The 15952-nt window shown below is 35.1% G+C and overlaps 1 protein-coding gene across 1 annotated transcript in view; it reads left to right on the forward strand.

Annotated features, from left to right (window-relative positions):
* The window catches only part of CYP20A1 (cytochrome P450 family 20 subfamily A member 1), a 44137-nt gene extending 28509 nt beyond the window's left edge, over positions 1-15628 (forward strand). Inside the window, exons 9-13 of the mRNA XM_019975417.2 lie at positions 2826-2946; positions 7257-7368; positions 8449-8513; positions 15105-15194; positions 15369-15628. Coding sequence (XP_019830976.1) covers positions 2826-2946; positions 7257-7368; positions 8449-8513; positions 15105-15194; positions 15369-15519 — 539 coding nt within the window. The 3' untranslated portion in view covers positions 15520-15628. The remainder of the gene's footprint in view (positions 1-2825; positions 2947-7256; positions 7369-8448; positions 8514-15104; positions 15195-15368) is intronic.
* The last annotated feature ends 324 nt before the right edge of the window (positions 15629-15952 follow it).

Raw genomic sequence — 15952 nt, forward strand, 5'->3', positions numbered from 1 at the left:
GACACAGTTTATGGATTGTGAATTCTAGTTTGTGCCTTTAAAATGAACTGTTGTTGACACCTTTCCAACCAGAGCTGTAAGCTTTTCAGTTGCCTGCTGCGGCTTTTCACTTTGACTTCAATCCTGTCTGCTGTTAATAAGATCTACCAGCAGTGAATATAGGCCACAGAAATCATGATTTAAAAGAACTTCTTGGTGAAATTAAAGGTGATTATTATTTAAAATTCTAAAATGGGTGATACATTTCTAAGCTTTCTTACTGGTTTTGAGTTTATCAGACTACCATTTATTTATACAGTTTTTAAGAATGTGTGTATCCATAAACTTGTGTTAACAAAAAATGCTAAAGTATTAAAACACAAGTTGAAAATCTAAAGAATTTATGTTTACTTAAAGGATTTTGTTCATAACTTTTTCTGTTTAAGAAAATTTAAAAAGGATGAGTACAAATGTGAAGTTCCTGTAAGTTTTTCTTCTTTGTATACTTTTTTGGTATCTAGAGATGTCCCAGATTTTATAGATTAAGTGGAATATAGGTAAGCATGTGTCAAAAATAATGTCTTGAACCTTTTAAAAAAATACTTGTTTAAAAAATGTATTACTGTTAAAATATATCTTTGCTGAAGACCTTCAAAAAATCCCTGGTGGTCCAGTGGCTGGACTTCATGCTCCCAATATAAGGGGCCTGGGTTTGATCCCTGGTCGAGGAACTAGATCCCACATGCTGCAGCTAAGACTCAGCAAAGCCAAATAATTAAATAATAATAAATGTTTAAAAATCTGGGAGAATGGCATTGAAACATGTGAAACGTCATGTATGAAACGAGATGCCAGTCCAGGTTCAATGCACGATGCTGGATGCTTGGGGCTGGTGCACTGGGACGACCCAGAGGGATGGTGTGGGGAGGGAGGAGGGAGGAGGGTTCAGGATGGGGAACACATGTATACTAATTAAATAATTTTCTATTAAAGAAAAAAAAAAATCTGAATCAGTTGTACTCTGGATATTAAAAATCGATTTTCCAAGGTTGACTTAATATTTTAATATTTTTTGTAGTTTTGGGGGAAAATTTGAGTATTGCTGTTTTTTTGCATGTGGGTTGGTTGTTTTTTAAAGCACCTCTGAAATTTTGAGAGGCAAGATCAGCAGAAAACCTTAATTAAAGTCCCTCCTCTGCGACTTAGTAGCCTGAAGCAAGATACTGACCTCTACATTTTTTTCCTCTTCTAAAATAAGAATGACCTCCAAGGTTTCCAACTGTAAATTGGTGTCTTGATTCAACATTGTAATTAAAGAACATTAAGTGGCTTAAAATCACATTTTAAAGCTATACTCTCTGTCTTTTAATAGAGTTGTACAAAAAAAATAGTGTTTGAGGTTATTTTTAATAGAGTTGTATAAAAAAAACTGAGGTTATTAAACAGTTATATTAATTTTAAATGATAATGTAGTTAGTCAGGGTGTAGAGTGCCTACTGTATTCAAATCCTTGTGCTAAATCTTTCAATGTTATATATTACTATATATTATTAAAAGATTGCATACGTGTACATATATACTGTCTGCATAAGTTTTCACATCACTTGTGAAATAGAAGTTCTGCAGTTCACTCACAAGCCATAGTAAGGAAACATATATAGAAAAAAAGTTAAAGTGAGTTACTCATATGCCTTTTATGAACTCTGGATGTGAATAAATTATCAAAATAATTGAGTACCAGGTAGCTATTGATTTTACTGATAATAATATTAAATGTAGAAAGTGAATTATGTATTTACATTGGATTTGGATAATATGTGACTTTGGCAAATATTTTTAAAAATTAACTTTAAGGCCAATTTAAGCTAGCCCTTTAGCTCAGGCAAGAGATAATAAGTAGAAGTAGAAATTATTAAACACATTTGAAAAAGTACTTGACATAGAAAAGGTAGAGCTGTAGATAGAGTCATGTCAGGCTTAATCTAAGGAAAGAGATGCTGTATGTCTGGATGGTTCCATTTGAACAGTTATAATCCCAGTGGATCTCTAAGGGAAATATAACTGTTTTATATTTATTTTGTAATTAATTTTCTTACCTTTTGATTTCCTCAGTGATTACAATCCATAAGCCATTTTCAGAAAAAGTAAGCCATAAGCCAGTGAACTCCAGTGTTGGCGTTCATCAGAATAATTGTGATATTTGTTAGAAATATAGATACCTTGGACACACCCTAAACCTACTAAGTCAGGATCTGTGGATGGTGGGATTGTGTCATCATACAGTCTCTGACTCCCAGGAGATTTTTGAGAACCACTGTCCTAAGCAATTAATCAGTTTCAGCTCTTGAACCAGTGTATTACAAGTAAAAACTTAGAAACACTGATTTATAGGTAAATCTCCTGCTATTTTTACTTGTGTGAATCATTTCATTAGGGCTCCTGAGGAAACTGACAAGTCAGCTGTTTTATTTTACATGGTCGAGTGAACCAAACAGTCCATCACAGTTGCCAGCATTTAACACTTCCCCAGATGTGAAGTTTATTTATTATCATTACTGTTTTGCTTAAGGTAAAATGCGTCAAGTGCCTTTGACTACTTGCCAATTTTATGAAAGAAATTTTCTAGATTTCACTGTCTTTGAGAATATTCTGTAAATGTTTATGTTCTGTTGAATGAAGCACAAATGTCATGAACAATCTTGTTTTATCTTCTGGTAGCATTTATGTATCTTCTGTATTGGGGGTGGGCTGGAGAAAATACCAAAAAATTGTAAGTTTGTTTTTTATTCAGCACCCAAACTATGAATTCGCTGCTTTCACTGTTATTAATATAAACTTTCACTTAGTGTGCACCTGGGCAGTCTGTTTTTTAACCACCTATGAGGAAATTCAGAAAAAACTATATGAAGAGATTGACCAAGTTTTGGGGAAGGGACCTATCACTTCAGAGAAAATTGAGGAGCTCAGGTAAGAACCTGAGGAAAGGGAGGGGCGGGCAGATCTTTAAAATTTGAATTGGTTTATCTTATTTAAAACTAATGCCAATATGGAGGAAAGCTATGTATTTTTACAGGACTTAAAGTATTTACATATAGATTTTAATAGATGACTTAATTTGCTTTTTAAAATCATAAGGTAGTCTTGGGAAACTTTTACATGGGCCTATATAAAATAGCATCAGTAATGTCTAATAAGTGGAACATTCATACATTGATGGTAGGAATGCAAAATGGTACAGTTCTGTTGTAAAACAATGTGGCAGGATCTTACAAAATTGTACAGTATGACCCAGCAGTTCTCCTAGGCATTTACCGGACAGAAATGAAAACATGTCCACACAGTGACCTGTATGCAAACATTTATTGCAATATTATTCATAATAGCAAAAACCAGGAAGTAGTCCAAATATTCATCAACTGTTGAATAGATAAATTGTGTTATATCCATACAATGGAATAGTACCTAGTAATAAAAAGTAACATAAAATCAATACACAAAACAACATGGATAAATCTTATTATGCTAAGTGAAAAAAATCAAGCACAAAAACAGTCTACAATGTGTTTCATTTAGGTGACATTCTGGAAAAGGCAAAGCTATTGTGATAGAAAGTAGGGCAGTGATAGCTGGGGCCCGAAATGGGGAGGGGATCAACTGCAAAGAGGCATGAGGAAAGTTTTCTAGGGAGAGGGAACTGTTACATATCTTTCTTGTGGTTGTAGTCACACAGTCATATATGATGACTAAAATTCATCAAACTGTACAGGTAAAATAGATAACATTTTTATATGTAAGTAATACCTTAATGTAAAAGATTTTTAAAAATAGCAACTGTGACTTCTTAGGGGGTTGGAAGTCTGAGACTGGGTAGCAAGCAACCTTACTTTGGAGCATCTTTCAACTATAGAAAAGAAGATATGGATACAGCCAGTAGAAAGAACTTGAAACCATGGATTTCACAAGGAGACATTTGTTAGGGATTCTTTAAAATGTTGAAAGCTTTATTGATTACAATTTTAAAAAGTAATACATACTTGTTTTTTGAAGTTTTTATTATGCAGAAATGTATGACATAGAAGGTGAATGTCCTTTGTAAATGAGGACAAGAAAGATAACAACTGTTAACTATCTATATTATTTTTCCAGACATATATATGTATTTAAAACAAAAAATTTAAAAACATTTAAAATACAAAACATGTAACTCTTCCGTAAATTCCATGTTTTCTCTTAATGTGTTGTAGACAGTGTTCTATACGTAGTAACTCCACCACATCTAGTCAGTGAGGAAGTTTTGTTGATTTTATTTTCCAAACAGCATTTAGCTAGAAGTTTAGTTTTAGTTCTTTCCATTGTCCCCCACCCCCACCCATGAGGAACACCACCAACTTGTTTGGGGCATTTCAACAGCCTTGTGTCTTTCTTCCTCCTATGAAAGTGAAAGTGAAACTCTCTCAGTCTTGTCTGACTCTTTGTGACCCCATGGACTACACAGTCATTGGAATTTTCTAGGCCAAAATACTGCAGTGGGTAGCCTTTTGCTTCTCCAGGGGATCTTCCCAACCTAGGGATCAAACCCAGGTCTCCTGCATTGCAGGTGGTTCTTTGCCAGCTGAGCCACGAGGGAAACCCAAGAATACTGGAGTGGGTAGCCTATCCTTTCTCCAGTGGATCTTCCTGATTCAGGAATCGAACTGGGGTCTCAGCATTGCAGGCAAATTCTTTACCAACTGCACTACTCCAGATTGCTCTTGGAGCCAGTGACTGTACACTAATCTCTTCAGGTGCTTTAAAATTATACCTAACCTGAGACTAATCCCAAACCAACAATCTCTGGGCATCAGAAACTTTCAGAAGCTTCTCAGATGATTCTAATGTGTAGTTAAAGTTGAGAATCACTGTGCTAGTCATCTTTCTATATCTGGGGAGTTGTATCTGATCATGCTGCCGCTAAGTTGCTTCAGTTGTGTCCAACTCTGTGCGGCGCCATAGATGGCAGCCCACCAGGCTCCCCTGTCCCTGGGATTCTCCAGGCAAGAACACTGGAATGGGTTGCCATTTCCTTCTCCAATGCATGAAAGTGAAAAGTGAAAGTGAAGTTGCTCAGTCGTGTCAAACTCTTCGAGACCCCATGGACTGCAGCCTACCAGGCTTCTCTGTCCATGGGATTTTCCAGGCAAGAGTACTGGAGTGGGGGTGCCATTGCCTTCTCTGGTATCTGATCATACTCCCCTGTTTAAAATCCTTCAGTGACTTCTGGTTGCCCTTAAGATAAAATTTATACCCACTAACTTGGCTTATGAGGCATTTCAGCTTTACTGAAATTCTTTTGTTTCTTCAAATGTGAAGCACTGTTTTTAATTTTCTGACTTTGGGCTACATTCTCTCTTCCTCTGTCCTCTAGCTGAGTCCAGTTTTTTCTTCAGGTCTCAGGCTAAGTGTTTATTCATCTGCAAAGTCCTTTCTCCAGTTGGGCGCTCCTGCCATGTGTTCCCCAACACCCTGAACTTCCTTTATCATAACAGTTACTGTGCCTTTTTAATTGTTCATCCTTGATGTTCCTCTGTCCTTTCCCCTGCCAGCTAGACTTTGAAATTCTTTGAGGGTTTTGTCTTGTTGACTGTTGTAGCTTAGTATCTGATGCAGTGCTTCTAATGTAGTAGGTACCTAAAAATATTTGTTCAAAGAGGAAAGGATGTTTCCTTTTTTGTTTTTGATGTTTTTAGAAATTATATAAATCAATATTCCTATGTTTACATCTTTGCAAATATTTCCAAATTTTTCTATTAATAAGGTCTGAGAAATGAGATAATTATTTAAGAATGTATGCAGTAGTGTAGTGTTTACAGTTAGGGGCTATGGGGTAACAGATTTGGGTTTGAATCCTGTCAATACCACTTACCTGCTGTGTGATTTTTTTTTTTAATTAATTCATTACTAATTACTTTACAATATTGTGGTGGTTTTTGCTATACGTTGACATGAATCAGCCACGGGTGTACATCCCAAACTCCCCTCCCACCTTCCTCCTCCTCCCATCCCTCTGGGTTGTCTCAGTGCACCAGCTTTGAGTGCCCTCTTTCATCCTGCTGTGTGATCTTAAACAATTGCCTCATTTTTTAAATCTGTAAAATTAAAAACAATAATACCCATGAGTTTTTTATAAGGATTAAATGAAATACTGCATAGAAACTATTTAACAGAACTGGTGCATAGCAAGATTTCAATATATTTTAGCTTTTATTCCTCTTATTGTAATGCAAACTTTATATTTTCATATATATTGCCAAGCTATCCTTCATCAGAGCTTCTCTGGTGGCTCAGATGGTAAAGAATCTGCCCGCAATGCCGGAGACCTGGATTCAATCCCTGGGTTGGAAAGATCTCCTGGAGGAGGGCGTGGCAACCCATTCCAGTATTCCTGCCTGGAGAATCCCCATGGACAGAAAAGCCTGGAAGGCTGGTCCATGGGGTCACAAATAGTCAGACATGACTGAGTGACTAAGCACAGCACAGCATCCTTCAGTAAGGTTGTACCAATTTATACTTCCCCCAAGTGAATATGAATGTCCATTTTCCTATTTTTTATTAGCATTTTCTGCGACAGTACTCTTGTTCATATTTGCTAATCTGGCAGGTAAAAAATTTGCTTCTTTGGCAGTCTTTCCATTGTTAATGAGGTTGAGTATCATTTATGTTTCCATGACATTTGCAATTTTTTTTCTTTTTTTGTGGATTGCTTTTATATTTTCTGTCCTTATTCCTGTTGGGATGTTTGATCATTTTAATTTGGAATTTTAAAGAGTTTTGATGCATTAAGGATATATTTACAGTAAATAAGTTTTCTACTTGGCTTTTAATTTTACTTAATGATGAGTTCAAGTATTTAGAAATTTTTCCATAGTCATGTTGTTTTTCTTTATGATACCCATCATTGTTTCAATATTTTTTCTAATTTTGAAGTAGAAAAGTCTTATTAAAATTTTTATTAAATCCTTTATTAAAAATAAAGGATGCTTCTGCACACAAATTTTAAAAATATTGTTTTGAGTTTTCTTCTGGTACTTTTAAAGTTGTTTTCATTTGTTTAATTCTTACTCACCTAAACCTAAACTTTATATCCTTCTAGTATACACTGTGTTTTAAGCAAATAAGAATTATGATGACTATTTCATTAGGAAGGTTATTAAAATTGTTGAATGATACTTTAAAATGTATATACATTTCAAATTGATTCTCCCAAAATAAGGATCCTCAAAAAAAATTTTTTTAAACAGGTATTGTCGGCAAGTGCTTTGTGAAACTGTTCGGACTGCCAAACTGACCCCAGTTTCTGCCCGGCTTCAAGATATTGAAGGAAAGATTGACAAATTTATTATTCCTAGGGAGGTAGGAAACATTTGGTATGCTTAACCCATTCAGTTATTCTTTTCAACTCTTTTAGTGTGTATTTTTAAACTTTATTGTTTTAAGTATTATTGGATACTTTCCAATAAATGCTACCTATTGTTAAATAAAAGACAGTTATTTAAAATTACAAAATAATATATGCTTGTTTTAAGGTTCAAACAGCATAAAGACTCCTTTCTCCCTAGGTACTACTATGAATCGTTTAGTGTATATTTTGTAGGTGTTTTCCTGTGTATATGTATTACTCTATGTATATATACATATATATGTATGTATTTTAAAAACCTAATTTATATGTGAAAATATACTGTTTATGTGTTGTTTTTAATTTTCTTCCTTTATTGAGGCAATTAATACAACTGGCACTTACTGTGGATCCAATTCATTATTTTTAATGGATGTATAGTACTGCCTTGTATGAATGGACCATAATTTAAGTGGTCCTCATTGATGAAAATTTAAATTGACATTAATTTTTTTCATTACTACAAATTGCCTCTAAAAGGCAATTTATATTTTGAGCAACAGTGTATGAGAATGCTTTTCCTCTCCATATTCTTTACTGCCTCTGGATTTATGAATCTTTTATGTATTATGTGAATCATATATAAAAAATTATCTCATAATTTTAATTTGCTTCCTCTGATAATTGGAGAAATTGAACAGCTTTTCATACATATACTCACAGTTTGTATTTCTTCTGTGAATTATTTTCTTTCTAGTGAGTTTATATGTCTTTTTGTAGATTATACATATTCTGTCAGTTATATGGCAAATCTTTTTTTTCTGTCTGTTGTTTATCTTTTACTAGTTTTATGGTATGTTTTGTATTTACTGGATGCCGGTTTTAAATTTTCACATAGTGAAGTCTGTTATTCTTTTATGACTTCAGTATTTTGTGACGTGCTTAAGGGATACCTTCTCACTATGAGATCACCAAACTAATGGCCTGTGTTTTCTACTGTTATGTAATATTTTTATAAGTTGGCTTTCTGGGAGTCATTTTGTCTCTGTTAGACTTTTCATAACCAGAGTATCCTTTTTTTTTTTTTTTTGCAGACCCTTGTCCTGTATGCCCTTGGAGTGGTGCTTCAGGATCCCGGTACTTGGTCATCTCCGTACAAGTAGGAAATTTCTGTCATTGTCTCTGCAGTTCTTAATTTTTATGTGTTTGCATGTGTTGTGTTCTCCTTCTATGTTTTCAGGAGAAATTCAGTATGTAACAGTAACATAAAAACAGAAAGCCACCACCTTCCCTGTATATCTTCTGCTCAATACTTTTTCTTTCATGAATCTGCTGTCTTCTACTCTTTATTTCTGTTACCGCCTCTGTCCCAAGATCTATTTAATTACTTAATCTCTACATTCATCCTTTAATTTCAGTGGTATTTTGGAGTTCTGTTACTGGTAAATGGGTATTGCATATGCAGTTTCTTGTTTTCATTCTATTGGTCTCAGTTATTAAGCTCTTTGGTTGAATTTAGGAAATAGATGTTGTGCGTATATTGTGTGTGAGAACAGCAAGGGAGGGGAAAGGTGAAGAACAAAGCTGATACTGTTTGCCTCCTCAGTAGGCATCTGGTAAAATCTGCCTTAAAGAAGTAGGTTAAGATCTACTGGCCTGAAAGAAGGTTATATGTTGAGTTGATGAGGGCTAAGACAGCTATGTGACAGGCAGTGGGCAGAGTTGATGGCATGGTTGAAGTAAAAGAAAAACCTACTTCAAGAGTATATGGCTGGGACATTTAAGCATTAAGTAATTTTAGTTTTTCACGTTACAGTTATATTAAAGGGATATCTATTAAGAAATTAAATAACAATACTTCAAACTCTACTAAAAAATTAAGTAAATTTAATATTCCAAGGGGCTTTCATAGCAGAATTAAAGATATACATTTGTAAAATAAAAATGTTATAACTTATAAAAAATTAAAATTTCACATTTCAAAAATTTTTTTAAAATCTCATGTGGAAAAATGCTAAATTTTTGATAAACTTTTAGATGTAATACAAAAAGCATAAGAACTTTGCTAGAACTTTTGACACTATTCCTATCCTCAAAACACTCAGAGAATCAGGGTCACAGATTGAAGATACTGAAAGAAATATGTGCTAAAATATAGAAATCATTTTTAGGAATCAAATGCAGTCAAACTTAGGAAATGTTATTAGTAATGTTGTATGCCAGGGAAAAGCTTTCTTCAGTTGGATACCTCATCATCCATCCCTTGTGGAAACTCCAGAGATTAATTTGTGTCAGTGCCTTGAGATGATCCTTTAGAGACTGCGTCACACTAGCCAAAATGTACATAGGACTGAGGTAGACCCTATAGAGACAATTGATTAATTGCAGTTTAAATATAATTATCACACAGAGGAAGATGGAGAGATTGACTTTTTTCACTAAATTTAATGCTCTTGAGATCAACAAAGGGTATTGCATATTTTTTACGGCTGAGTAGTAGTCTGCATGTGCAGAGTTTGTTCAGCTTCCACCCTCTGACCCACTGAAGGACATTTGGCTTGTTTCTAATATTTTGCTTATATGAATAAAGCTCTTATGAACATTTGTGTACAAGGTTTTGTGTGAACATGGCGTTTCATTTCTTAGGAAAAATGCCAAAGTATGATTGGTTATATGGTTAGTGCATACTTAACTTCACAAGAAACTGTCGGACTATTTTTTATAGATTCTCAGCAGCAGTGTTTGAGAGATTTAGCTTCTCTGTAGCCTCAATAGCATTAACTATTGTTTCTATTTATTTTAGTTCTAATGGGTATGTGGTGATATTTCATTGTGGTTTTTAGAAGTTTTCTTTTCAAGTAACTGACATTACCTTATTCTCCTTATAGAAAACTGTCTAGACATTTATTTATAGAAATAAATGCATTGTTGCTTTTATTGTATTGGCGGTGTCTCAGAGGAAGAAACCCTGACTCAAATTCTGTGATTTAAATTGATAATAATGTAAATGCATCACTGACTCAATGGACATGGGTTTGGGTAGACTCCAGGAGTTGATGATGGCCAGGGAGCCTGGCGTGCTGCGGTTCATGGGGTCGCAAAGAGTCGGACACGACTGAGCAACTGAACTGAACTGAACTGAACTCTAAACCAAATAATGAAATATTATCAACTTAAAAAAAAACAGACTGAAATAGAATTCTCAACTAAAAAGAACTAAGGCAAACATTAAAATCCTTAGTATGGACTGAGACCAAGATGGTGATATAGCAGGTTCGTGAATTTCCTTCCTCACACAGATGCTCTGAATGTAGAGAAATTCCCTCTGAGAAAAATCCAGGAACTAGCTGAGTGACTCCTCCACATTTGGTAAATGAGAAAATACCCGCATTGAAACAGGTGGGAAAGGCTGAGACACATTCTTGCCATAAACTCCACCCCCAGCACAGTGTCATACATCAGGAGGGAACATCCAACTCTCAGCTTCTCTCTGAGGATCCAAGGCTTTGAACCATACATTTTGTGCCCCAGTTTTAAATGCTCCCACCTGAGGGATGGGCTTCTAAAACATCTACTTCAAAAGCCATTTGAGCTTGTGTTCCTGAATCACACAGGACTGTAGCAAAGAAGCAGTTCTTAATGGGAGCATGTTGGGAGCACAAGCATTCACCATGGCTGTCCCCAGAGGGCTCAGCATAGAGGGAACAGGCAAAAAAGCCTATCTCCCAGTCTCTCCCTGAAAGGGGGTTGATTGCGTACTTTACAAGCTGCTGCCTGAAGATCCAGCTTCTTAATGAGCATGCATTTAGAAATACTGGCTGTGATCCGCTCCAGAGCCTGTGGGAGTCAGTGGACACACCCCCAACCTTCTTCTTCTAGTTCACTCCAACCATAAAACCAAGTTGTCAGCATCTCCCTTTCACACACATCGAGTGTCCCAACTTTTATGGCTGCCATCGAGGGAGGGATATGCCCCAAATTTCCCTGCTCTGTTAACTGGCACGTCTTGCATTCATAAGTCCCACAAGATCATAGCAAACAAAGAAGCATATGTTAAGGGGAATGGAGGTACTGGCTGTGTTTAGCCCTCACATTTCAGCACAGGGGGAGCAGCAAAATGCCTATTTCCCAATCCTTCTCTGGAAGGAGTTTGACTACATACCTAGAAAGTTTAGTGTATTTTCAAAATTCTGAAAACCTAGGATTTGGATGGAGAAGGCACTGGCACCCCACTCCAGTACTCTTGCCTGGAAAATCCCAGGGACGGGGGAGCCTGGTGGGCTGCCGTCTATGGGATCGCACAGAGTCAGACACGACTGAAGTGACTTAGCAGCAGCAGTATTTGGGTAATGCTGTCATTTGCTACATATTTTATAATCTTGTGTTGTAAATTGAGTTAAATTCATGATGGAAAATAAAATTGGAATTACCTCTTAACCTGCAAATAAATAAACAAATAAAATAAGTATTATAGAAGTTTTTAAAAAAAACCTCAGTACTTGAGATTAGGTTACCTATTCATTTTCATTTATTAATCCTTAAAATTATGAGATATTTAACAAAATAGCTGGATGTCTCTGTGTCTTTTTTGGAGAAATGTCTTTTTGGATCTTCTGCCCATTTTTTTATTGTGTTGTTTGTTTTTTTGATATTGAGCTACATGAGCTATTTGTATCTTTTGGAGATTAATCCCTTGTCAGTCACATCATTTGCTAATATTTTGTCCCATTCTGTGTGTTGTCTTTTCACTTTGTTTATGGTTTTCTTTTCGCTGTGCAAAAAAGTTTTTAGGTTTAGCTAGCTCCTATTTGTTAGTTCTTACTTTTATTTTCATTACTTTAGGAGGTGAACGCAAAATGATATTGTTGTGGTTTATGTTAAGGAGTGTTCGTCTGCCTGTGTTCTCCCGCAAGAGTTTTATGGTATCCGAACTTAAAACATTTATATTTTTAATCCATTCTCAGTTTATTTATGTGTACAGTGTTAGAAAATGTTCTAATTTCATTCTTTTAACTGTAGCTGTCCAGTTTTTGGACACCACTTATTAAGATTGTCTGTTCTCCACTGTATAGTCTTGCCTCCTTTATCGTAGATTAGTTGACCATAGGTGTATGGGTTTATTTCTAGGCTTCCCATTGATCTCTGTCTTCAGGCCAAAATCATACTGTTTTGATCACTGTAGCTTTATAGTACAGAATGAAGTCAGGGAGCCTGATTCCTCCAGCTCTGTTTTTCTTTCTCTATATTGCTTTGGTCATTTGGGGTCTTTTGTGTTTCCATACAAATTTTAAGTTTTTTTGTTTTAGATCAGCAAGAAATGCCATTGATAATTTGATAGGGATTGTGTTGAATCTGTAGATTACCTTGTGTAATATAGTCATTTTGACATTGATTCTTTCAATCCAAGAATATGGTATATCATTCCTTCTGTGTAATCTTCGATTTCTTTCATCAGTGTCTTATAGTTTTTGGAGTATCAGTTTTTCACATCCTTAGGTAGGTTTATTCCCAGGTATTTTATTCTTTTTGATGTGATGGTAAATGAGATTGTTTCCTTAATTTCTCTTTTTCATCTTTAGTTGTTAGTGAATATGGCTTAAAACACATGAAAGATGCTCAGCATTACCAATTATTAGAGAAATGCAGATCAAAACTACAGTGAGGTATCACCTCACACTGGTCAGAATGGCCATCATTAAAAAATCTACAAGCAATAAATACTAGAGAGAGTGTGGAGAAAAAGGAGCCCTCCTACACAGTTGATAGGAATGTAAATTGCTATAGCCACTACGGAAAATAGTGTGGAGGTTTCTTAAGACTCTAAAAATCAAGCTACTATATGATCCATCAATCCCACTCCTGGGCATACATCTGGGGAAAACCATCATTCAAAAAGATACATGGACTCCAGTGTTGATTGGAACACTACAGTAGTCAAGTCATGGCATCAACCTGTGTTCCTCAATAGAGAAATGGTTAAAGAAAATGTGATACATATATACAATGGAATATGTTGTTTAGTCACAAAGTCATATCTTGTTCTTGCAACCCATGAACTGTAGCCCACTAGGCTCCTCTGAATCTTCCCCACCCAGGGATTGAACTTGTGTCTCCTGCATTGGCAGGTGGGTTCTTTACCACTGAGCCACCAGGGAAACCTGCAATTAAATATTACTCAGCCGTAAAAGAGAATGAAATAATCCCGTTTGCAGCAACATGGATGGACCTAGAGATTATCATACTAAGTGAAGTAAGCCAGATACAGAAAGACAAGTATCACATAATATCACTTGTATGTGGACTCTAAAAGAGTGATGCAAATGAACTTATTCACAAAACTGAGACAGACTCACAGACTTATAAAACTTTCAGTTACCAAGGGGGAAAAGTGTGAGAGTGAGGGATAAATTAGGAGATTTGGATTAACATATACACACTACTATATATAAAATAGATAATCAACAAGGACCAACTATATAGCACAGGGAACTCTGCTCAATATAATAACCTATATGGGAAAGAAACCAGAAAAAGAATAGATCTGTGTGTATGTATAACTGAATCATTTTGCTGTTCACTTGAAATAAATGCAACATTGTAAACCAACTATATTCCAATATAAAATAAAAAATTTTTTTTAAGTTGGAAAAATCTAGTTTCATTATCTTTTAACCTGGAAACATAGATATCTTCAAGTAAACACTTAGGGTCCCAATTTTCAAGTTAGTTTACAAAAGGAAAAAGCTGATTATATTTGATATAATCTTTCTATAGACTCTAATGTAAATAGAGTATATTCCAAAAGTAAAAGATAATTTACACTCTTTAAAAAGACTATGAAAGCAAAATTCTCTGTTTTTTTTCTCACAGTAGAGTTTAGATCTTTTAAAAACATTTGTTTTTGAGCGGAATTTTTATGCTCATTGGTGGGTTGATTTATTTTGTTTTAATATATCCACTTCCCCATGACTCTTTACAGAGTAAAACTTTTTTTCTGTACAGTAAAAAATCCTTGGTGATGGTGGTTTAGTCGCTAAGTCGTGTCCGACTCTTGGCGATCCTATGGACTGTAGCCTGCCAGGCTCATCTGTCCACGGGATTCTCCATGCAAGAATACTGGAGTGGGTTGCTATTTCCTTCACCTCGGGATCTTCCCAACCCAGGAATTGAACCTGGGTCTCCTGGTTCAGAGGAGACAGATGCATTTACCAACATTTACCAGTCATTGCAGGTAGACAATTTACCAGCATTTCCTTCACTTATTAATAAGTCTGGGTCTCATGTAATATAATTTTGATGTGTATAATTTTAAGTCTGGTGACTTCAATTTTAAGAAATGAAATTTAATTGAAAAGGCAGTGTAAAATGCTTTGCATATTGATTTGATGGTCTCATGCACTCTTAATGTAAATACTCACTGTTATTATGTGTGATTTATCCTTAAATCTCATGTGATTTTGTGTGATTTATCCTTAAATCTCATAAATGATATAAGTGCGTGTTATGCTTTTATTCCCTGATGGTTCTAGAGAAGTGTATTTTGCGCCTATTGTTTAGAAATAATAAAGTAAGCAAAAAGAGACATATATTCAGTAGTTTAGGAACATAAAAGGTCAAAATGAAATATAATATGACAGCAGTTTCTATCTTTACTAGTTTTTAAACTTTATTACATACCTGTGTTCTTATAGTGTAAATATATGCCATGCCAGTGGAGCTCTGTTTGACTGGCCCCAATTCTTCTTTTTAGGTTTGATCCAGAGCGTTTTGATGATGAATCTGTTATGAAAACTTTCTCCTTGCTTGGATTTTCAGGCACACGGGAATGCCCAGAGTTGAGGTGAGATGATAAAGGAAAATGAAAGGAAAGATGTCAGACTTTGTACTTAAAATTTTGATAATCACTGTTGAGGAGAATGAACAATCTGTATAAATTGTATAAATTAACTTTAAAAGTTAAATTGTATAAATAATCGTTAATCTTTGGTAACCATGTCACTCTCTTCCTGACTAGGTTTGCCTATATGGTGACTGCAGTGCTTTTGAGTGTTCTGCTGAGGAGACTGCACCTCCTTTCTGTGGAGGGACAAGTTATTGAAACTAAGTATGAACTGGTGACATCATCCAAAGAGGAAGCTTGGATCACTGTCTCAAAGAGATATTAAAATTGTATGCATTTAACTTTGTTGAAGAAAATGATCATTAAGAAATCTGTATTGAATCCTTTTAGAAACCAAGCATCATTGTGTAAAATAAACACCTATTAATACTTCATCATGTAAATTTGGATTTTTGTATACCAGAATTTCTTGATGCACCATATACACTTATATTCATTGCATCAGTATAGTGATCATTTTAATGGGAGGCCTTCTGCTTTTAACTTTTGTCTTATCACGTTCTATGCCATTATTTTCATTTTCTTAGCCTTGGTTTGATTTCTAAAATTAATATTCTTGAAGATAAATTATTTTGCACAGTAATATTTTCCAAATGTTCATAAAAAATAAAAGTAATATTAACTCCTTTTCATAGTTATGGTAACTTTTCATAGTTATGGTAAATCACCTTAAAGGGGGGGAAAAGGACTTTTCGTGA

The sequence above is a fragment of the Bos indicus genome, chromosome 2, assembly GCF_029378745.1.
Source record: "Bos indicus isolate NIAB-ARS_2022 breed Sahiwal x Tharparkar chromosome 2, NIAB-ARS_B.indTharparkar_mat_pri_1.0, whole genome shotgun sequence".
Lineage (NCBI taxonomy): Eukaryota > Metazoa > Chordata > Mammalia > Artiodactyla > Bovidae > Bos > Bos indicus.